This window comes from Typopeltis vanoorti, chromosome 5 (genome assembly GCF_054136105.1).
Source record: "Typopeltis vanoorti isolate ZY-2024b chromosome 5, IOZ_Tvanoo_1.0, whole genome shotgun sequence".
In the NCBI taxonomy this organism is placed as follows: Eukaryota; Metazoa; Arthropoda; class Arachnida; order Uropygi; family Thelyphonidae; genus Typopeltis; species Typopeltis vanoorti.
Window position 1 is genome coordinate 23,892,065 of NC_143553.1, and position 24,657 is coordinate 23,916,721.

The 24,657-nt window shown below is 35.3% G+C and overlaps 1 protein-coding gene across 2 annotated transcripts in view; it reads right to left on the reverse strand.

The window, feature by feature from the left end:
* Window positions 1-24,360, reverse strand: part of LOC150106266 (uncharacterized) — a 304,586-nt gene extending 280,226 nt beyond the window's left edge. For both annotated transcript variants that reach the window (XM_090392286.1, XM_090392285.1), the window contains exon 1: window positions 23,982-24,360. In XM_090392286.1, the coding sequence (XP_090248412.1) occupies window positions 23,982-24,107 (126 nt within the window). In that variant the 5' untranslated portion in view covers window positions 24,108-24,360. The remainder of the gene's footprint in view (window positions 1-23,981) is intronic.
* Between the last annotated feature and the right edge of the window lie 297 nt (window positions 24,361-24,657).

Below are 24,657 nucleotides of genomic sequence, written 5' to 3' on the forward strand. Positions count from 1 at the left end.
GGTAGTGTCTGTGTTGATGCGTCTGCAGCTGAGATATATAAAAAGTACTGCAGTTTTTGTGTGAATTCAACAGCCAAGCAAGGGCTTTGCACTATGTGAAGAGAGAGACTGGCCTATGAGGAAATCTCTAAAGGTCAGAGAGAAGAATGTGCAACAACCAGCACTGGTATTCCTCCTTTGAAAATCCATTATTTTTGTCTTTATTTCTGATATTCTCATATTGTTTGTTCTGAAATTCGTTTAATGATTTTGCTGATCTCTGTAGCTAATCTAAAAAGGTAGCAAATACAATTTCATCATCAGAAAATATATTTGCTACCTTTTTAGATTGTGGGTTTATTTATATACCAAATTAGTAGAGTTATTTATATACCAAATGGGTTATGCTGTTTCCAGATTTTAACACACACACACACACACACACACACAATATTATAACGAAGTAGAGGTGATAGGGGTCTGTCCTGATATTGTGGTATGTCCTGATATTTGTTCTAATTTGAATGCTATTCTTTTATTATTATTACGTGACACCTCCAAAGACTCATCAAGGGAGAGCACCCACAGCTCTGGTCTCCACCACTCAATCCACCAACTACAGTGATCTGCAACTATCATCTACACCAATGCCATCGACTGGCCACCACCACCACTAGTATTTTCACAGACAATCACAATATCGAAGCCCACGGCGGGATTCAAACCCGCAGCCTTTTGGCTGGGGAGCGGATACACTAACCACTTGGCCAACCAGGCTGGCCTTTTTTTGTATATATTTCTTGAATAGACTGTAACAGCTGGTTTGATATATTTAGATCAGCTAGCATTTTAAATAATTTTGTCTATTAATTTTATCAAAGGCTCTGTAATAATCAATGAACGCCACACGTCTATTTGAAATTCTCTTCTTTTCAATTAATATTTTAGAGAGAAAATTTAGTCTATGCAAGATCGACCTTTTCTGAAAGAACAGAATGGAACAGAATCTATTGTTCTTCTATTAGTTTCTCCTCTACAATACTGTTCAGTTTTTCTTAATATGCCTGCATATATTTTGTACCCTGAATTTAGAAGACTATAATTATTCTGCTATAGTTATTACAGTCATGTCAATTTTTTTTCAGAAATCCAGACCACGTTAAAGAATCTCAGAAGTCTTATTGCATTTTTCACCTGCATTTTTATACAGTCCCATGTTTATATTGTCTTCTCATGGTGTTTTCCTATTTTTCATCATATTATTGTTTTTTTTTGTTTTTTTTTAATTCTGACAACAGTTGGTTAGATCATTCTTTGTTATATAAAATTTTACTTCTTTATTACATTCAGTCCAGAGATTTTCAAAACAGATTACCAATTATTCTAAATCTATTGCTTGCATTTTTAACTTTTATTCCTTTGTTCATTATTTTTATAGGCTTTGGTTGTGGCTTAGATATATAAATTCTTTTCAATATCTGTTACAAAATTATATCATCTTTTTATGTTTGTTTCTTATTTCTTGTTTTCTATTGCACTGTTTCTTTTATACTATATTTGCTTCTACTGTCTTGGAATTTTTACCACATGTTTGGACTCTAAATAATTATAGTAGCAAATCAGATGATGCTACTGTGATGAGAGTTCACATGAGTCAGAAAAATAATCTTATAACAAATGCTGGTTATAACCAATTTCTATTCTGCAGTAGTAAGAACATACTATTAAAAATTAATTTGGCAGTACTCAATGAACAGCTGAAAATAAACTGCTTAATATAAATCCCTTACATGCAAGGTTGTTAAGCTTGTAACATACTAGTACCTTAATTTGATCTCAATATTTCATTTCTTAAGACCTTGGGAGTGTAGTAGTTAGGGGAACAACACTTTGTAAGAAGTATGTTCTAGTGCAGCATTTCCCAAGTTTTTCCTACAACGGAACACGTCACAAATCCTGAAATTTTAACGGAACACCTTGGTTAGAGTCGAGTATAATTGGTCTCGTATTCAATGTAAAGCTAAGCACACACTATTGCCGAAGCAGGCTGTATCGCATTAATTGACCTTGCTTGTGACAGCATGTTTCCTAGAATAGATACCTCTGTACTTCACTCGCACTCGGTGTCGACAACCGCAGCCGGTTGTCAGCTAGCAGCTGAGTCAAGGCCAGCATGCGTTGGCCTTAACAGCACAATCCACACACAAAATGAGGAGCGCCCTGATTTTCAAACATGTTTGAGCTTGTCACAGCATTTAAAGAAATTCCAGGCTCATATTAATTTTGATAATTTTTTCAAGGAACACTTATTCACTTTCCACAGAACACAATTTGGGAAATCCTGTTCTAGTGAATACAGGTAGTTCAGATTAAAGAGAAAAGGACAGGCAACTTTGAAGTTGTAATATAAAAGGAAGTTGGGCAGCAGCTGTTCATGTTTTAACAAGACAGTTTGGTGGTGAATCATCTATGGAATTACCTTCTATACCTACAATATGATGATACAATGGCTGTGAGATCCATAGAGGCAGGTATGGCATCTTCTTATAAAACCAACATAGAAGTTTAGAGACTGCGGAAGCAATTAACGTTAGGTATTTATGTCAGGAAAGAAAACAAACACAAACTGTGAAGGGATTTGGTTTTGTCTAGTGAGTTGTGATTTATGAAGTGAAGGATGAGAGCGAGAGAGAGAGCGATCTGTGATCCTCTTTTGCATAAGGCTGCTTTGTACAAATAAAAGTGACTAGGTTATCCTGACCTGATATCACCCAAGAACAGCATGAAGGTCTTTTTATGCACTAGTTGCAGAAAACCTGAGGATGTTTGAGCACTGTAAAGTTTGTCAAATAAATAGGAGGAATGGAGTGTACTATTATCATCATTAAATTCTCAATGTATACTATTAAGGAATGCCAAATGATTGAGTTGACATTATTATTTGTGTATGGAGGAATGTATCACCACTTGGAAAATTATGGATAGGGTTACTGGTCAGTGAGAGGTCATTTATAAGAGAAAGAAGATAGATGGAGAGAGCAGAACTCTATGTCACTCCTACATTAGGAAGGAAATCTGAAAAGGTAAAGCCATACACAATAACGTCCAGTAATCAACCAGCTAAAAAAAAATGGATAATTATGGAAAGTAGACTAAAGGATGGCAATTTGCTGCATATCGATGTCAGACTTGATCAAATGCTCTGAAACGCTGTAAGGGCAATAAGTAGTTAGATGAGAGTAATCTTTCTCAAGTTGCAAAGCAATTCTTAGAATTAAGACAACTGTTTTCTTTGTGGATAACCCTTTTCAGTTTAGTAGGTTCACAAAACACCAAATATCGCTTCAAAGTTTATCTTATATGTCAGATTTTTTTTTTTTGAAGATAGAACTCAATTTACCATTATAAATTCCAAAGAATAGTTTCACCATTCAAGACTGAGTGGAAAACAGTACCATGAAAATTCGTCGAAAAACAGATAATGAAATGCATTTCATCAAACGACAATTCGTTGAAAAAGAAATTCATCAAATAAACAATGCATCAAATGACAATTTAAGAAAATGTCAATTCATCGAATGAACAGAACGACGACAATTTGTCTAAAATTGTCGTTTTTTTTTTCCTACATTCACACCCAGATTATTTGTAGTTTTCTATTTTCTAGATGAGATGTTTCTTAAATTGATTTTTCTGTTTTGGAGTTGACTATGTGGTTTTATATCATTTGACCAAAATTTCAAAATGTCTTTCCATAGCTATATATATATATATATATATATATATATATATATGACGTGTAAATATAGTTAGACCAAATCGACTTTTTTCTATTTCATACCTTCCTTTCAACAATAACATTTGGGTTGAAATTCACACATTTCACTTACTAAATGGTGTTTAAGTATTATATATAAATGAGGGAAGTGAAAGGTTCGTTCCTAATATCAAAAATAATACCAATTGTGAAATGTAATGGAAGAAAAATGAGTTCGCAGATTAAAAATTTCAAAAAGTACATTTTCCCCACTTCTGAATAACATCAGTTAGATGCTGACATATGGCAATCAACACTAACAAAATTTCTCAAAAGCAATTGCCTTGAAACTGATCTTGATTCTCATATATTGTGTTTGTTTGAATGCAAGCACAAGCACTGTGAATTTTGGCAAATATACACTCCCATGTATAAGATGAACCCTACTTTTCGAATCCAAAAGAAATAAATATTTTAAACATAAAACAGAACACATCGGATTTTTTTTAAATATTCAAAGTATATTTAGAAATGAGGTAATATTTTTAAGATACATACTAAGAAATTATGCATCACTCTCAGTTCCAGGATATCATTTTCGTCATCACTTTTATAGTTCGTCCACAGATGCGAGACCCTTCAACACTTCTGCGCATGTCAACAGGAGGAGAATCCATTCTGATAATAGGGTAATCAGTCCGTATTGTGGAATGAGTTATTATTACATGTCAGAAAATTAACTTCTCTTTTATGATCACTGTAGTTAACTATGTTGCTTGCATAACAGTCTGGAAAATTTTACCTATAAAGCACATGATTTCACGCATTGGTGATCAATTCGTATACGTCCTTCATTTCTTTCTCCCCTTCAGCATGGATGGATCAACTATTCTTGGCAAGATGCCAAGGAGAGATGTACAAACTGTAGGCAAACTATAGTTCCACACATCACTTTCTTCAACCTCTACTGTATCACTGTCTGTCTATATACAGGCAACCCTCATATAACAAGGTACAAAGGTACTTATACAACGCGGTCTACAAATTGTAATAACCCTTGTTCAATGTGGTACTTATACAATGCGGTTTCGATATAACAAATTCTACAAATTGTAGTAACCCTTTATCTTTTCATATATTTTTCACTGCACGAAGATAAAATCAAATTTTATCTTTGTTAAATTTCTGTCTGCCCGTATCGCAAATGTAGTTATAAGTAGCGAATTTATATTAGGGAAATATCCTTTAACATGCATGTACGTCCATTGTTTACCGTATAAAGTGTCTATTGTTGAAAATTATCTTCATTTTCTGCCAGGAAAGCGCATTAAAAATCATAAGTGTGTTAATCTTAAGCTGAGCACTTTATTTTCTGGTGAGTTATGTAATTAATATGTAAAGCTATTTTTATGTAAAAAAAAAAAATTTTTTTTTAATAACAGCCACTAAAACTGCAACAAAAGGGAAAAAAGAACATTGAAAAGAAACTCCATTTCTCTCGAAGTGAAAATTAAAATTTTCCTATGAAATGGTTCTACAAGTCCACCCTACCCGTTTATTGGCAGACCAGCAAAAAGGAATGGGTTACAGCTAGCATGTTTGAAAATTAGGAATCAAGTGTTTTGTACTAGATGTAGAAAGTTACCCAAAGAAAAAGAATATTGACTTCAGAATTCTACTAATTTTAGATAACGCACCAGGCCACCCAACAAATTTAAGACATCTGAATATACTACTACTTCACTTATTCAACCACTCGACCAAGGAATAATATCAACATTTAAGTCATATTATATTCGTCGACCATTCCAATTAATTTTGGAAAAAATGGAATCAAATTCAAACATGACGTTGCCGCAAGCATGAAAAGTTTTCAATATTGAATTGTGCGAAAATTATTTCTCTGTCCATTAAGGAATTACAACCCCCAATCTGAATGCTTGCTGGAAAAAAAATATGGCCTACCACTGTTCTGGAACAAAATGTCGTACCTCCAATGGATGCCGAGCTAAGTCGTATAATAAACTTCGCATACATTTTTGGTGGAGAGGGATTTTTCGATATGGTTGAAAACAAAATTACTGAATTAATTGATGAGGAAACATATTCAAATGAGGAGGAACTGGTACAATTAATAGATGACGTCGAACCCAATGGAGGGTCAAATTCTGACGAAGATTCTGATTGTGATGAATCTGTTAAAGAATTCAGTTTAAAGAAATTAGCAGAAGGATTGGACTTGGCAAAAATGTTAGGAAATTATTTTACTGATAATGATTCCTCATTGAAGCGCTCCGGAAAATTCACGAGACAATTGGATATTTGTTTAGCTCCATATTATGAACTTAATAAAAAATTGCAGCATAGTGGTAAGAAGGTCTTATTACTGACTTCTTGATAACTAAACCAGCCAAAGTATGCATTGAGAATTATACAAATGATGTCCAAGAGATTTCAAGTGATGAAGACATCTGGCCACTCGTAAATAAAGAACATCTACTAAATGTTATTTTTGAAGACAGTGATGACAATTAAAATATGCAGTTTATTTTATTTTGCCTAAAACATTTATGCATTATGTGCAATGAAGTTTGCATACAATTTGTAATTTTTATAAGTTTGTACTATGTATTTGTTTCACAGTTTATGTTTTCTTAACTTACATAAATTACTTGAATTAAATAAAAATATATTTTTGTTGGATATATCATTGTTGTTTATATAATTTAAAAAAAAAAACAACTTCGGAACAAAACCGTACTTTTTCCATGTGATCCGAGTCTCGCATAATGCAATTTATATAATGCAGCATTTCTATAGAACCAAGCATCCACATTATACGAGGAATGCCTGTATATATGAGATCATCCTCAGTTCCATCCATGGCATTGCTGATTCCACATTTCTTGAAGGTTCACGATCACCTCTTGCCTGACTCCATCACATGAGTTTAGGACGTATTTGCATACCTCAGCAATGGTTGGTTTTTTTTACTCTTCCTGTCAGTGTCAAGTTATTACCTGCTTTTTGCATCCATTTATTCCATTCTTCTTTCATCAGAGCTTTGAAGGGCTTGTTGATAGAAATATCTAGTGGCTGTAGCTGAGCTGTAAGTCCACCAGGAATAACTGCTAGCTGTGTTTGCAAATCTGCTGCAATCCTTTTTGTCTTTTCTGTTAAATGTGCTTGGAATTGATCAAACACAAGCAGAGCTGGCCTCTTCAAGAGCTCCAGGTCTTCTGGACCAAATCTTTGGACACCAAATAGCCATGTTCTCTTCATTCATCCAGCTGTTCTCATGAATTAATTATATATTGGGTTTTATCCTTTATCCCAATATAAGCCCATATACGGTACTGAAGTACTATAGGTTGACCAGTCAACCTCTCGTATATGGGCCCAACATAAAAAAAAAAGCAAACAAAGTTTATGCCTTAAGTACTTTCAGGACTGGGGAAACTCGTGGTAAAGGTGGTATAAGTTCTCATCACTTGCCTTAGTATCTCCCATAATGCAAAGAACATCATGTGGACATGTATAATGCTATGCATTAAGGGAAGGGCCACTATCCAGGCCGGTTTTGACCTTTATTGAGGCTGTTTAAGTAAAGACTTCTCTAAAAATTAGGCGACCCCAGACCACTCCCTACAAGTGACCATCCAACTCAGTGGTGGCTCCACTCAGTGACAGGCTCGCCCCACCACTAAGCACAGCCATAATCTCAGCAGTGGCCTCACACAGAGACAGGCAGAAACCTGCCCCCAAGCAGAGCCTCTCACAGAGAAAGCAACCACTTCTGAGCAAAAGCACATCAGTGGGAGCTAGACCCAGAGGTGGTGATACTGAGGTGGAAGTAATGGAGAAGTCATATTTACCTATAAGAGTTGCCAAAGGGTGTCACACCCTATTATTAAAAATTCTCTGGATTAGAGATAAGTTTATGGAAGTTTTTTCACTTGGCTATGCTACTAATTATATATTGGTTTTTTTTTTCTTTATTCAACTGTAAGCAAACAAAGTTTGTGCCTGAAGTACTTTCAGGACTGGGGCAGCTCGTGGTGTAAGTACTCATCACTTGCCTTAGTATTTCCCATAATGCAAAACACATCTCTTGCGGACATGTGTAATGTGCTTTGCATTATGGGGGATACTAAGGCAAGTGATGAGAACTTATACTACCTTTACCATGAGTTGCTCCAGTCCTGAAAGTACTTCAGGTGCAAACTTTGTTTGCTTACACTTGGATAAAGGATAAAAGACAATATATAATTAGTAGCATAGCCAAGTGAAAAAACTTCCATAAACGTTCTCATGAACGTGGACAAGAACACCAGGCGGCATGCTCTCTTTAGAATACATTTTCCTCTAAAAAATGAGCATAGGAGGCAAGTTTGGTACCATCTGCATAGCATGAAAAGACAGCAGTATAGTGTGTCTTTTCATGATCACTTGTTTTGATTGTGACTGTTTTGACCCCTTTCATATCAACAGTTCTGTTGGAAAGCACATCAAAATTGAGAGGCACCTCATCCATGTCTGCAATCTCACTTGGTTCCAAAGCATATTTTTAATGAAGTTTTATGACATAGGATTTTGTAAAACTGTTGGATTTTATCCTCATAAGCTGGTGGCATTTTCTGGGCTCGCTTGGTTCATGTTCTCATGGCCAACCTTTCTCTCCACATGAAGTTGAAGCACCAGTTTGCCTTTCTTGTGAAATCAACAATGTTCATTTCTCTTGCAAACCTTTTTGACTCATATTGAATAAGCTTGGTTGATGCACATATCCCACTCTGGCACTGCTCCATAATCCAATTCTAAAGCCTCTGCTCCAAATTTGGCTATTTTTCTAGTTTTCCTCTTAAGGCCCTCTTCTTTTTTGGCATCTTGAGTAGTAGTTCTTCCTGTTTTTTCCACTGTCCAATCATACACTCAGTGGGAGGAGATCTAAACTATCTCTCTGAAGCTTTATTTCCATTTTCTTTTGCGTAATTGATGACTTTTAACTTGAATTTTGAAGAATATGACAATCGTTTTTTTATTTTCGGACATTTTTATGGGCTAGTGCTCAAAATGTTAATGCACTAACTTACCCTGCCAAATAGTTGCAGAAGTATTGCTTTCAGAGTTCTGATTGGTTTATTCAAAATCAGCTGTTAATGACGTCAATCGACAGAGTAAACAAAGGCTAGTGATTGGCAAAAGCCTGTTTGCAGAGAGAAGGTACTGGCAGTTTCGCCACAGCAACTACGAGTCTCTCAACCAGTTATCCCCTGTGTATAAGACGGCCCCCAATTTTTGGTCTAAAAATTTTAGAATAAACTATAGTCTTATACACAGAAAAATATGGTATCTTGTAAACACACGTGCTTCTAATTCATTTCTGAGCTGCAACCATCCTTGAAGGAAATAAACAATGTGCTCTGCCCGTTGATTTTACAGACCTCCATAAGAGAGGTAAAAAGCTTATTCCCATTCCAATACCATAATTTTATATTGTGGTGTTATAATGTTTACTTGTAAGGTCATAAAGGTTCACTTGTCGCTATGACTAAATTTCAAGTTGTATTTATTAAATACTCCCAGGAACGTAAGCAGAATGTCTGTGTTCAAATCATTTCTGTATCACAGTTTTTGTTTCTTGAAAATAAAACTGATTATTCCTGATTAGATTATCTTTAAGGCAAACTGGTTTGGAAAGAAAAATTCTGAGAATTTCCTCCACCTAAAACTGATGGTAAGCAGTTCAAAGAAGTGGCAGCTTGAACAAATACGAAATCATCAAAACTGGTGTTCTTCAAGGCTCAGTTCTAGATAAAAGTAAGGAGCCAGGAGACATTATTATTATTAGACACCTCCAGGGAGTCCAAAGACTCATCGAGAGAGGTCACCTGCTGTACAACTCTGTCTCCACAACTCAATCCACTAACTACACCAACGCCATATCTACTGCTGACTACCACCACTAGTATTTCCACAGACAATCACAAACATATATGCCCACAGCAGGATTTGAGCCCATGGCCTTTTAATATCTATATAAATGGCCTCTGTTGAATGGAACTGAAAGGAAACCTAATCAGCTATATTGAGAATATAGTCAAGCAACACACCAACCTTAAAGTGCAAGGAGAATCTGATATATTAATCTTACATACATGGTTCAGTGAAAACAAAATCAAGATGAGCATTCAGAAAACTAAATTTATCCTGTTTGAACTGAAGGGTAGAGAATCAGTCCTGTCAATTAACAGCTAACAGTATTTGGGTATACATATAGATCATAATATAAAATGGAAAACCTATATCCAAGCTGTCATAAGCAAATTAAGGTACACATTGCATAGAAGGTGTAATATTAAATGCACAGTACCTCATACATTTTTACAGACTATATTATGCACTGGTATACTGAAGAATTTGTTGTGGAATTTATCGCTTACGGAAGCATTCAAAAACATCCTTGGCAAACTGTATAATCTACATAAGAGAATATTACAGAAAAATCTTCATGTTTAAATCACACTGCAGACTGAAATGATTGACCTTCCCTGCACCCTCAGGCACAATGGTCTAATTTTCCAGATAACTTAAGGGAAAAAAAAAGCATCCTGGAGTGGCATTTCACAATATTAGCACAAGAATCTAACTCTCTTAACTGAGAAATGAGAAGTCGGAAGCAACCTTTAAGAGAGACAGGAATTAAGAGTATTTCTTGGATGTTGGAAGTTTATTTTCCACTTGGTTAGACTATAATAAATTTAGTTTAATCCTTTACCTAAGTGTAGGCAAAAAAGAGTGCTACGAGTTGCCTCAGTCCTGAACTACTTCAGGCGCAAACTTTTTTTTGCCTACACTTCGGTAAAGGATTAAACTAAATTTATTATAAACCAAGTGGAAAATAAACTTCCAACATCTTTCTCTGAATCCAGAGTAAATTAATAATAAGGTGGTACACCTTTTGGCAACTCGTATAAGCAAATATGATCTCTCCATTGCTTCTGCCTTAGTATCAAGCTTGGTCCACCTTTGCTACAAGTCCTGAACTACTTCAGGCACAAACTTTTTTTTGCCTACACTTGGGTAAAGGATTACACTAAATTTATTATAATATTTCTTGGATTCATAAATGAAACTGAAATAATGCTTTCTTTTATCTAGATAAACCCTAGATAAACATATATACATTCATGGGGATGTGAAGTGATGAAGCGCAATATATAACCTCACCCACTCAAATGCCAACCTCGGATTCTTGTGGTACATCCTGTTCTAAACTTACAAACTAGGCACTGACAACTCAGTATGAGAGGTATAACCCTAACAGCAAATGCTGTTAGAACTGCCAGTTCAGATTTATTAGGTACCTTATCCAGACTTAAGCAAAAGGTAAGTAAACTGTTCTGAGGGAATTTCATATACTTGAAGTTTCAAGTATATAAAGTTTCAGCCAAATAAAAGAAATTTATGTTTTCCCTGAAATTTTCAGGAAAAGCATATAATCAAAATCGCAACTTAGAATGTAAGGAGCATTGCACATAAAGAAGAGGAACTTGATGAATAACTAAATCAACTCTATGTAAAGATATGAATAGTAACAAAAACAAAGAAAAAGCAAAAAGGTACCAAACAAATTAATAACTATATACTATTGCCAGATTGATTGACCGAGTGGATAAGTGAATTATTTGCTTGTGGTGAAGAATGATGTCAGTGATGCGAGTCTGGCTTCTTATCCAGGTGTTTTTCGCTTCTTATCTTTTAATGTGATGCCTAGCATCGACCTCTCCATTTTTCTTTGAGTTGTTGTTAATATATTTGCCAGTGCTTTTGTTATCAACCAAGTTTCACAACCATATGAAATGACTGGAAGTATACACTGGTTAATGTCTTCCTTTTTATACACCTATATCTCAAAATTTCTGCCTTTAGAACAGTAGGTATGTTGCACAAAATATCATGAAATATTTAACGATAAATACAAAATGACCTATTTCTCAAACACAAAATCAACAGAGGAACTGTTGAAGACACATGCCAAGGGAGGTTGCCGCTGAATGCGCAGTAGCTACTGTGCATGGTGAATTGTTCCTAAATAGAAACCATTTTACTTTACGCTCGCTTGTGTCTTGTTCGAAAGTATAGTCAAAAATGTTATTCCCTTATGGTATCACGGACTATCTTCGAACAGATGTAAGTAGACGAATGATTATATATATATATATATGGGAATAAATTAATATATATATTAAATTAATTTAATATATATATATATATATATATATATATATATATATATTAAAGATACCAAGCTATTTTAAATATAAACCTGGTTTTTAACTCCATTTCCCAAGTAAAGCAAACAGACAAGTCAGTCAAGTTTGCACCTGCAAGTGTCAAGTCTAGCTGACCCTGCACATAGTGCAAGTCAAGGCAACTCGTGGTAAAGGGAGTATAAGCTCTGATCACTATTCTTAATATTTACCCTTAATGCAAAGCGCATCTCCTGGAGGAGATGTATGATGCTATGTATTAAAGGCCAGGGCCACTACCCAGACTGGTTTCGACCTTTATTGAGGTCTTGTCAGTGGGAGCCAGGCTAAGAAATACCAAGGTTTAAGTAATATAGAGCTTATAAATATTTTGCCAAAACAAGTTACCATAAGGTGCTTTGACCTTATTAAATAAAAATCTAAGGATGAGAGATAGATGTAGAAAGTTTTTTACCTTGGATATAATATATGTTAAAGATACCAAGCTATTTTAAATATAAACCTGGTTTTTAACTCCATTTCCTAAGTAAGCAAACAGACAAGTCAGTCAAGTTTGCACCTGCAAGTGTTGCAAGTCTAGTTGACCCTTTTTTTTTTTTTTTTAATATTTATAAGCTCTGTATTACTTAAAACTTAGTATTTCTTAGCCTGGCTCCCACTGACGAGACCTCAATAAAGGTGGAAACCGGTCTGGGTAGTGGCCCTGGCCTTTAATACATAGCATCATACATCTCCTCCAGGAGATGTGCTTTGCATTAAGGGTAAATATTAAGAATAGTGATCAGAGCTTATACTCCCTTTACCACGAGTTGCCATGACTTGCACTATGTGCAGGGTCAGCTAGACTTGCAACACTTGCAGGTGCAAACTTGACTGACTTGTCTGTTTGCTTACTTGGGAAATGGAGTAAAAAACCAGGTTTATATTTAAAATAACTTGGTATCTTTAACATATATTATACCCAAGGTAAAAAACTTTCTAAAACTTTCACTAAAAAAGTATATATATTTGGTATTTTTCATTTATTTTTATGTAATGTCTGGAAACCCTGCTCTAGAGACCAAACAGAGAACTTTTTCAAGTCACTTCAGGCTCCAATAAGTAGGGCAGTGGTCCTGCTTACTGGAATCTGAAGCTAAAGATAATCACAAACATGCATGCCTACAGCGGGATTCAAACTCATAGAATTTAGTTGGAGAGCAAGTGCACTAGCAAAAGAATTCTTTAAAATTTTTTGACTCATGTAGCTAATTTTCTCCCACAATATGATTTTGCATTCTATACCAGCTCTCTGATCACTTTTCTTGCTGATCATGTTTTTCCTTGTATTCCTTTCACCAGTTTCTCTCCGTTCCCCCCCCCCAACAAGCTTAACGATACTATGTGCTAATTAAACTCAATTAATTTATCCTCCAAAATTCAGATATGCAGTTCCCTCAAAATGCTTCGACTTTCCATGCACCGTTAACATCTCTCCTTTGCAGGTTATGATATCATGGTACTTCTCTTAATTGCTTCCTAAGTATGTAATCTTCTGCTCTTTTTTCCCATATTTCTTAACTGAAAACTACATTTTTGGCTGCCTTCCAGGCCAATATTGTCATGACTACTCTTCATATACAAGAGATAAGCAGTTAAGAATAAACTTGTTATTCCTAGATTCTGCACTCCCAAAACCTGGAACCTCTCCAGGTGCAAATTTAGACAATTTCCTCTCACTAACAGCATAAGTTTCATTTCCTCTTCACCAATATGCTTTTCCTGCTTAAAATTTATGTTCTCATACATAGTCCCCCACAATATTTTAAGTGCCAACATAGCAAGTGTCACATGCTATGTATAGTAACAAATACCTATTTCTATCCTATTATTCTATCTCACAACTGGGTAGTCTCAAATGCACTGCATCCTTCCACGGAGGACAAAACCTGACTGTCACCTCCTCAAGGTGCCCTCTGGATAATCTAATGACAGCAGCATTTCTTTTCACCCATTATGGAGACAAATTTTGGTGATAATTAGGCTACCACATACAGGGCAGGTGATGCCAGAGTCGAGAAATGAGCAAATCATTTCCCCATTACAAGAAATATTAATATCGTTACTCCGGCAAACATCAAGACGTGGACAGGAAAGAGCAGTGCACAACTGCTCAGATTAGCACAAGAGCACAGTTTGTTCGCCAAGATGGTCATTGACCTTTGATAGAAGATAGCACAATAAGAAGACTCCAGCAAACAAAGAAAAATTAAATAAACTATTACTACTAGCTGACAAGTATGATGCTGATATTATCTGCATCCAGGAAACCAAACTCCGACAAACCAGCAGACTAAACATTAAAAACTAGATATCATATGACAAGATAGGCCTACTGACCAAAATGGAGGAGGGCTCCTGACTCGAAATTTGTCCTATAAAGCTGTTGAACTAAACAAAGTAGTAGACGGAATCCAAATATTGGAACTAAGTAAACACCATTAAACATATTCAATTGTTAGAATCCTCCTAACAAACCTTGACCAAATCTTTCCAGTCTACCCAATCACATTGAAAAAAAATTTCATTATCTTAGGAGACACGAATAGCAAACACCTGTTATGAGGGTTTTGAGGAAATAAACTTAAGAGGAGAAAACCTGAGTAATATCTTAGATGAAACAAGTCTATTAACCCTTAACAGTGGAGAACCCACTTAGCTATCTCATTCTTATGTACAAAAGACACCCTAGATACTGGTCAGTTCTGGAACCAGCAGGAAGCAACCATACCCCAATATTAACAAACCTGAACTCAAAAATGACCACACCCACCAAAAAAAGAAAATATCATTGGAACTTCCAAAAGGCAAATTGGGATACAAGGATGAAGTAAACAAAATACTAAAAGCTCACACATACCATGATGACCTAAACAAAGACTACATAAGTTGGAAGAATACTATCCTAACATGCAGCAAAGAAAAGTATCCCAAAGCACTACAGGAGAAAAGTTCTCAAACTCCAAAAAGGAGAACAAAAGCCAGTAAAATAACTAAAAAAAATGAATTTAGCATCTTAAAAATTGGAAGTTCTCCAGAAACCAGGATCAAGTACAATATGACAAAAGCTGAAATTAAACAATAATATAATATTTTTGTTTAATTTCAAAGAACTAAGCTCCAAAAGGTAGGAATTCTGCCACAACTTAAATCCAAACCTTGAAAACTGACTGCTAATCTACAAAGAGACTTACCAAAGGCAAGTAAGACTGACACACTAAAAGACTTTGATGGAAATATCAAAATTGGAGGAAGACATGGAGATCACAAATACTTTAGCCTTTCATTTTCAAAATATAAGCAAACTAGAGATGAACACACTACCATACCCCCAAAAATAAAAATAAATTATTTTGGAATCCATTTCAAATCTCTGAATTGAGAAATGCCTTGGAGAGACTTCATGTAGCTTCTTCAGTGAGAGGGTGCAGCAGCATGTCCTTCCAATTCTCTCTATTGGTAGCTTTCCTTTTTGTTTCTGCATAGCCATATGATCCTATCCATGATCTTATATCTTCAAATCATGTCCTTCATTTTTTGCCTCTTGATCTTTTCACGAGAGCCTGTGTAGCTCAGCGGATGTGGCGTTTGTATACCGCCGCGCTTGGCCGCACGAAGGAAGACTTGGTTTCGAGTCTAGTCGGCAACTAGAGGAAATTTTTCTAAGCCTTTTTTCGACCGGTTCCCGAGTTAGTCAATCTCTGGCACGGGCAAGCAGGTTTTTCCTCCCGGAAACTCGGGTTTTTCGTCCTGTAAACTCAAGAAAATCGACCGTAGAACCCACATTATTTCAGACATTAAATATATTGTGTTAAGGTTAGGGACCACGAGATGGCGGCACATTTGAGCCGTCTCTCTTCACTGCGTACCGCTTAATTAGTGATAGCCTTGGGCCATCTGTCTCTGATTGGGTACCAGTGGAGATTGAACTGCCCACTCAGTCTCCAAAAGTTAGATAGTGCTAAATGGCCTCGCCTACTCCCGTATACGGGAATAAAAAGGCGTTAGCTGATTTTTTTTTTTTTTTGATCTTTTCACATAACTTTTCCTTCTAAAATTGTTAGTATCCTCTATCCTGCTGAACCACTCAGTACATGTCCTGCCAATCACATCTTTCTCTGGATCATTTCCTGTAATAAAGATCTTTGTTCTCATTCTCTGTAGGACATCTGTATTTGTCACATGTTCTGTACATGAGATTTTCAGAGCTTTCCTATAGCACCACATTTCAAAGACCATTATATGTTGCCTTACTCTCTTCTTGAATATCCAGGTCTCATTTCCATATGTGAAAACTGGCCACATAGTGTGGCCAGTTTTCACATATGGAAATGATAAGAACATTAGATGTTCTTATCATTCTTTTCTTGTCACGATACACATAGAACTTCTGTGAGTATCGAGATAAATATTTGTATTCTGTTGTATGTTCAATTTTCATATTGCTTATGAATATTTCTGGTTCAGATCTGTTTTCTTTTGAGATTTTCATAAATTTGATTTTTTTTGCATTTATATCCAAATTCTTTACCTTCTTCAATTAGTAGCTGCAGTAATTTGATTAATTTGTTTCTGTTTTCTGCTATTAGAATGGTATCATCAGCATATTTAAGATTGTTGTATTTTATACCATTGATACTAATTCCTATTTTTTGTTTTTCAATCTTTTTCATCACTGTCTCACTACAGATATTAAATAGATTCGGTGAAAGGACACAACCTTGTCTAACTCCTCTTTTTATTTTCACTACAGAAGTCTCAGAGTTAAACAGCTGAATTTTCTGTTTGGTGTAAATCATTTTTATAATCTTAAGTACATGATCTTCTATATCTAATTTATCTAATATATTGGACATTTTATTATATTTTATCCAGTCAAAAGACTTCTGAAAGTCTATGAAGCATATGTAAATGTTCCTATTTCTTTCAAGTGATCTTTCTAGTATTTTTAGTTCTAGGATAGCATTAATAGTTCTCATTCCTCTTCTGAAGCCTTTCTGTTGTTCACTCAATTTACCGATTAAGGCTCTTTCAATTTGTTTGTTAACAATGGTTAAAATCATTTTAGATGCACGAGATATTACGCTCAAAGTTCTGTAATCCTCACAATTTTGTGCATTCTTTGGAGATAGATGCAGATAGATGTTGTAAACACTTCAGGTAATTCTATTGTTTTATAGATGTCCTGAATGAATTCCACTAAATAATTATTATTGCCAGTCAAAGCTTTCAGCAGCTCAGCCAGGATATTATCACACCCAGGGGATTTATTATTAGGAAGATTCTTAATTAAGTGTTCTATCTCCTTTTTCTTGTTGGTAGTGTGGTATTTGTTGTTACGTTTAACTTAAGGTGTGGTAAATCATCTAACATGTTACCATTAGCATCATCATACAGATCTGATAAGTACTCCACCCATCTTCCATTGGAGAGACTATATAAATAAATCACGTGGATCAGATAACATACATGGAATTATGATCAAGCATCTTCCTCCCACTAGCCCTGGATTGGCTACTTCACTTATATAACAGTAGCCTAAAACAAGAAAAAGCTCCAAAAGACTGGAAAACACTCAATTATACCAACTTTAAAGCCTAACAAACCTGAAGACCAAACAAGGAAGTCACCACCCATTTTCACTGACTTCATTTTCAAGCAAACTGATAGAAAAAATGATACTCCAACGTTTGAACTACTATCTAAACAAAAATAGTATCCTGCCACATTTTCAAGCTGACTTTAGAACAAATTACTCTAACTGATCAACTTTTCTACTTAACCCAGTCAACTCAAGATAACTTCCAGATCAAACCTACAAAATCCACCATTGCAGCTTTTAGAGATTTTAGCAGTGCCTTTGACAGTATGTGGAAGCAGAAACTCTTTTCCAAGCTTTGTCATATTGGAAGAGAAGGAAAAAATAAATTAGAAAAGTACAAGTTAGAATAAATACTTCTTCTTCCAACAAAGTGAAAATCAGACATGGACTCCATCAAGGCAGTATTCTGAGCCCACTTCTTTTTTCCATCTACTTAAACAACTCATATAAAAATATAAATAAAGAAACAAAGATAACTATTATGTATATTATTTCTGGGAAAACTCCCATGTTACTCCTCTTTATAAACTATTATAATTACAGCTATTTTGCCTGCTTCAGTTTAGGAGTCCCCTGTTTAAATGTCATTGGCTATTTACTCATGGATTCTTAGGGCATTAGGAGTGTAGATGTACTAAAAAGTATATGTAGCCTAAGGAATAGAAAATTGCACATACCTTTTTCTGGGTGTTGTGGTTTTTCCTCTGTCTGCGATGTCGAGAACTGCAGAGTGGGGGGGGGGGGGTGGGGGGGTAGGCAGTTTGGTAGAATAAGTTAGAAAAACCCGGGTTTTTTTCGTAATGTATAGAAACATATACTTTTAAATAGGGTGGGGAAAAAGTGAAAGGGTTAATTTTTTAAAATAGGGAGGGGGAAGGGGAAAGGTGGTTGACGGGGTGTGGACTGTTTCGACTATTCGTGGTCGTCATCTGAACATATTGGGAAAGTGGAAGCTATGTCAGGTCGGGTGGGTGCTTCTGTTTTTAAGAAACAGAAGACCTGACATAGCTTCCACTTTCCCAATATGTTCAGATGACGACCACGAATAGTCGAAACAGTCCACACCCTGTCAACCACCTTTCCCCTTCCCCCTCCCTATTTTAAAAAATTAACCCTTTCACTTTTTCCCCACCCTATTTAAAAGTATATGTTTCTATACATTACGAAAAAAACCCGGGTTTTTCTAACTTATTCTACCAAACTGCCTACCCCCCCCCCACTCTGCAGTTCTCGACATCGCAGACAGAGGAAAAACCACAACACCCAGAAAAAGGTATGTGCAATTTTCTATTCCTTAGGCTACATATACTTTTTAGTACATCTACACTCCTAATGCCCTAAGAATCCATGAGTAAATAGCCAATGACATTTAAACAGGGGACTCCTAAACTGAAGCAGGCAAAATAGCTGTAATTATAATAAAGATAACTATGTTTGCTGATGATTTGGTCCAATTTTCAGTTCATAACAACTTAGAAAGAGCTGAAGGTCGCATAAACAAAGCCAATGAAAATTTATCTACATATTGTCAAAACAAAAAAAATCAAAATTAACCCTACTAAATCAGAAATTTGTGTATTTACCATTAACAATCACCTCAGAAAGTGAAGACCAAAGATTAAGCTAAATAATCAACTAATTACATTTAATAAAAACCCCAAATACCTTGGAGTTACTCAGGACCCATTATTATTATTACGTGACACCTCCAGGGCGTCCAAAGACTCATCGAGGGAGAGCTCCTACTCTACAGCTGTCCATCTCCACCAATCAAAAATCCACCTACTATACCAATGCCATCTATCGCCAATCACCACTAGTATTTTCACTAGTGCTCCGGCACTAGTGAAAATACTAGTGGTGGTGGTTGGCGGGATTCGAATCCGCAGCCTTTTGACTGGATGGATATGCTAACCACTCGACCAACCAGGCCAGCCATTATTAACCCTCTCATAAATATGGGCCTCATATGAGGACACATATTTTCCCTCGTAATAATTATTCATTCATAATTTAGTGCTACTGTATGCATGTAGTCCTCATCTGAGAACACAAAGTGTTCATAGAAACCACACCAAATGGCAGAAGTTTCAACAGAGTTACAGGAATACCAATCTCTCTGCAGTGCATGGTGGTATCAAGGAGGAAGTGAAAAGCTGCTGTTTTGTTGATTTGAATTTGGTGATTTTATGAGTCTTTTGGAAAGGTTAGTATGTTTTTATATATTGTTATACCTTGTAGATGAAGTGTGAATATTTAATTTGTTCAAGTTTATTACCATATTCATAAAATGATCTTGAAAACAACCTGTCCTCACATGAGGACAATATGTTTGTAAGGTCATCTATATGGCAAATAATTTGAGGTTAGAAAGTTCTTGTACAATATTTTTATTATTTTATTTTAGCGTATAAATGAATAGTAAGTGTGTTAATTGGCATTATCATCTCTTTTACAGATGGATAACCAAAAGCCAGGTCCATCAGGCATAAAAAAGGCCTATTACCACAAGAGACTTACTGAAGAGAAGATTGAAAAACTGGTAGAGGAATCTGAAGATGGTTTGGATCTGAGTGATTCTGATGATGATCCTACCGAGAGTGACAGTTCAAGTGAAGACAATGATGTTCAGTGTCCTTCCCCTGTTGGTCAAACTTACAATGTTTAAAGTCCAGTTAGTGTGCAAAATACAGCTTTTGCTAGTCATTGCAGAGACAACCAGTGTCTGATGCTATGTCAGAGAACAGATGGGAGAACATAAGGCGATATTTGCATTTTGTTGATTCAAACACGATACCTACCAACAATAAAGACAAAGCAATATGTATAAGACCAGTGCTGCAAAAGTTTCATGAAACATTCCATGCTGCAGAATTTCAGAGTGTAGATGAGATGATTCCATTCAAGGGACATTCACAACTTAAACAATATTTACCTAAGAAACCAAAAAAAATGGGGTTTCAAAATGTGGGTGAAGGCAGGTATTTCAGGCTATGTATATTGTTTTGATCTTTATGTAGGTGCAAATCCCAGAAGACAAAATTCAGACTCAGTGAAAATGTAGAACTTAGGCTTTGTCATAATCTTCCTGGTAAGAACTTCATATGCAGACAACTTCTTCAAAAGCATCCCCCTAATTAAGAAACTAAAGGAAGAGGATATTTATTATATGGGTACATGCAGAAGAAATCGACTTCAAGGTGCTGACAAGAAACTGAAAAGGATTTGCAGAAGATGGGATGAGGATGCAGAAGATGGGATGATATGTAGGTTACCACATCCTCTGATGGCATTACTGTCACTAAATGGGTTGATAACTCAATAGTACATGTGGTATCTAGCTACTCAGGAAAGGAGCCTGTCAGTGTATGTCAGAGATTCAGCTGGAAAGAAAAAAGTATGTTGAAATTCCACTACCTCATAGCATAGCTGTTTATAACAAACAGCTAAGTGGAGTGGACTTTATGGACTCTCTTGTGGCTTTGTATCAAAATGATAACAGGAACAAACGATGGTATACCTTAGACTGTTCACGGATCATTTGGATATGGGAAGAAAAAGAAAAATTGGATTTCTTGGAATTCAAATCAAGAGTGGCAACTGCTTTGATATATATAGGTTTAGCTTAGCTAGGTACAAAGAAACGAGGACACCCTTCAAGTCAGACACCACCAACACTACAGAAATGCAAAATCTCACTCTGTGCCACATGAGAAACGTTTTGATGGCGGTGGACACTTCCCAAAGAAGACAACAGGTGCTAATACCAATCCTTGCAGAGATGTACACTCCAAGAGTAAAACAAGATACATCTGTAGTAGATGTAAGGTTCTAATCTGTCTAGAATGTTTTCAGTCTTTCCATACAAAATTAGGTAAAGAGAATAAGACTGTTCTTGATTTACATAGCTCTACTGCAAATTCTAATTGTTCTACTCTTTTGTATGTATTAAATAATCCAAATTTTGATCATTCATGCAGTGTTACAGCAAAATATAAATTGTTCATAATCTGTTTTGTAATACTTGTAATGTATTTCAATGAAAATAAATTCCTTAGTACAAGTCGTTTCCATAGAAATATGTCTGTAGATTGGGGAGAGCTGATGCCAAAACCTTAGGTCATATACACCACTCTTATCTGACCCATAATGGAATATGCTTTTCCCACCTGGATGCAACATCACAAACCAGTTTAGACAAGCTTACAAAAATTCAGAAAAATACAGCTAGAATCATATGTGGACTAAGCAATACAACTCCTGAAAAAATAGCAGAATTTGAATCCAGCCTTGTTATTTTTAAATATTAGGTGGCAAGAAAATCTTACTAAATTTGTAGAAAAAAGAGCCAACCTTGCACATGATAGAATAAGTGAACTTTTTAAAAGGTGGCAATGAACAAACAGAATAAAGAAAAAATTAACGATGCAAGAAATCAAGAAAAATAAAATTCCCTTAGACTGTCCACTAGCCAGCATTTCCTCTAAATCAAGAAGACAGAAAAATACTGTTATTAATTTTGAAATAGAGAAACACGAGAAAAAGAGTCTAGAAAACCTTGAAATTTTGAGATCATTAGCTCTTTCAAAAATAATGAAATATGGACTTGATTCAATAAAGATCTACACAGATGGCTCCAAAAATCCAAATGACAATTCTAGGAGTAACATACTCATTTATGGCTCTCAAAATATAAAACTAAAAACAATGCCCAATTTTATATATATATATATATATATATATATATTTTTTTTTTTTTTTTTTTTTGCACATTCCTTAGTAGCCCTTCAAGCTATTAAGAACTGCTACACTAGCTACCAAGAAATACTTCAAGACATATCAAAATATATCAACTACATAAGAATTCCAAAATAATTTTTCCATGGATTCCATCCCATGTGGGATTAAAGGGAAATGAAACTGGAGACGAACTAGCAAAAATAGCTGCAACATCAAGTGATACCACACATTTTGATCTTTTTAAAACTATTCAAAAAGAAAAAAAAATTCTCCAGAACAGGACTCACCATTGGTATTCAACAGAAAAACCAGGAACTACCATCAACTCCAAGTTTAATCGCTGTGCCACTACCGTGATCTCTCACCTCAAGACCAATCAAGTTTAGCAATGCCATAAAAATCTTCCCCATCTGCAAAATTTGTAACATCCAGAAAGTATCATACGATATGAATATTTCTGAATGTCAACTTCATAACAACCCAGAAAAAAGGGCTTTATATAATACATGAACTTGACCTCTATGATCTGGTGTAATAAAGTCATGAGATAATAAATAAATAAAAACCCTGCGTCTACTTCTGCCAAATTTCTGCTCTTGTTAACTGCATTCTTCTTCTTCTATCATCAACAGCACTCACCTGCATCCTGTTTTCTATCATGCCTGACAAAATATCTATCACATTCTATCCTGGTAACTAATTTATATTCTGCTCTGTATGCCAAATCTCACTAATGCTTGTTGTATCTCATCAGTAATCAATACGTGATTAAACTTTTGAGTGAATATTCTATATTATTATGATGTTTTCATCTGAATGTCAAAATCATATAAGCAGTTAACAGCAATAACGGATATGTCATAATCTGAATAAGACTTCCCAGTTCTGGTGTGAAATCAGGAAAAGTCCATATTTTATAGTTATATAAGTGCCAAAATGAGTTTTAGTCCTACAAAAGGATGGTTATAAGCTTTACATAAAAGAACCACAATAGCACTCCATTTCATCCCATTCCACCAGAAACGATAAGCATAGCTTATTAGAAGCAGACGTTTAAAAGCTTTCAGGTTCTCGATTGGGCAGAGAAGGCGAGAAACAATCGACATCAAAATATAATCCAAAACAATTTCATTCTGCAATTGTAAAAACTGATGACCAAGGATACCGATAATCTCTGAGAGTTGTCACAACATGGAATGTCCCAATCTGTAAATCGCATTTCCTCACTTTCATATGAAGCTTTAAATTTCTCCTCTCACATTATAGTATATGTCATATCATATTATTTTCAAAAATACGCGGTAAAGTTAGTAATGTCATATTTAAAAAAAAAAAAATTAATGAATAAAGCATGAATGTTTTTGAAAAAAACGAATGAAGTATTATGTCGTATACTTTGAAGGTAAATAATGTACATTTAAAACGGTGTTTTCACTGTCTTCCAAGCTTAAGTGTGTGTGCGTGCGCGCGCACATACACTTAAGCATGAAAGACAGTGAACCGTTTTAAATCTACATTATTTATCTTTAAAGTATACGACCAAGCTCAAAAGCGAACGCTCCCTCATTTTATCAAAATTCCAACAACTTACCACAAATGCTTCCCAAGGGTTGTAAATCAACCGTTGACACCACAATGATGTTAAGTCTACCTCGTTAACTGCAACAGATGTAAAGAAATACCAATCCCAACGGCTCCGAACAGCTTCCCATTTCATTCACGAAATTTATGTAAAGACTGGAATACAAAAACTGTAAACTGGGAGAGTATGATACGCTAACAAAGACGTATGCTTTTTAATTATATAATTCTGCACCACGGAATTGTTACATTCTGAGACACAAGAACTAATGATTCATTTCTATACTACTTTCACACCACAGAATAATTCCACACAGGTGCTGTAGTATAAAATTACAGTAATAATACAGCTGTTCAACCACACTTACGTTGCAAAGTAACTAGCTGTGCGCAATTGGAACATATTGCAATCGAGTGAAAGAAATAAATTCACCCCCCTCCCAGATGACGGAGATAATTTAACTAGTGAAATGAAATAAACTACAATATTGATTTTCAAATATTTGCTCTAATTCTGGATAATTTCAATACTTCATTAAAGGAACATAATTTTCAGTAAATTGGGAGAAATTTAGAATAAATAAAATAATATAATATATATATATATGTGGGAGTGGGGGGTGTTTGCAACTGTCTTTAGGTGGGAGATGAATTTTATCACCAGGTGTGAAACCACCTCCCTGCTT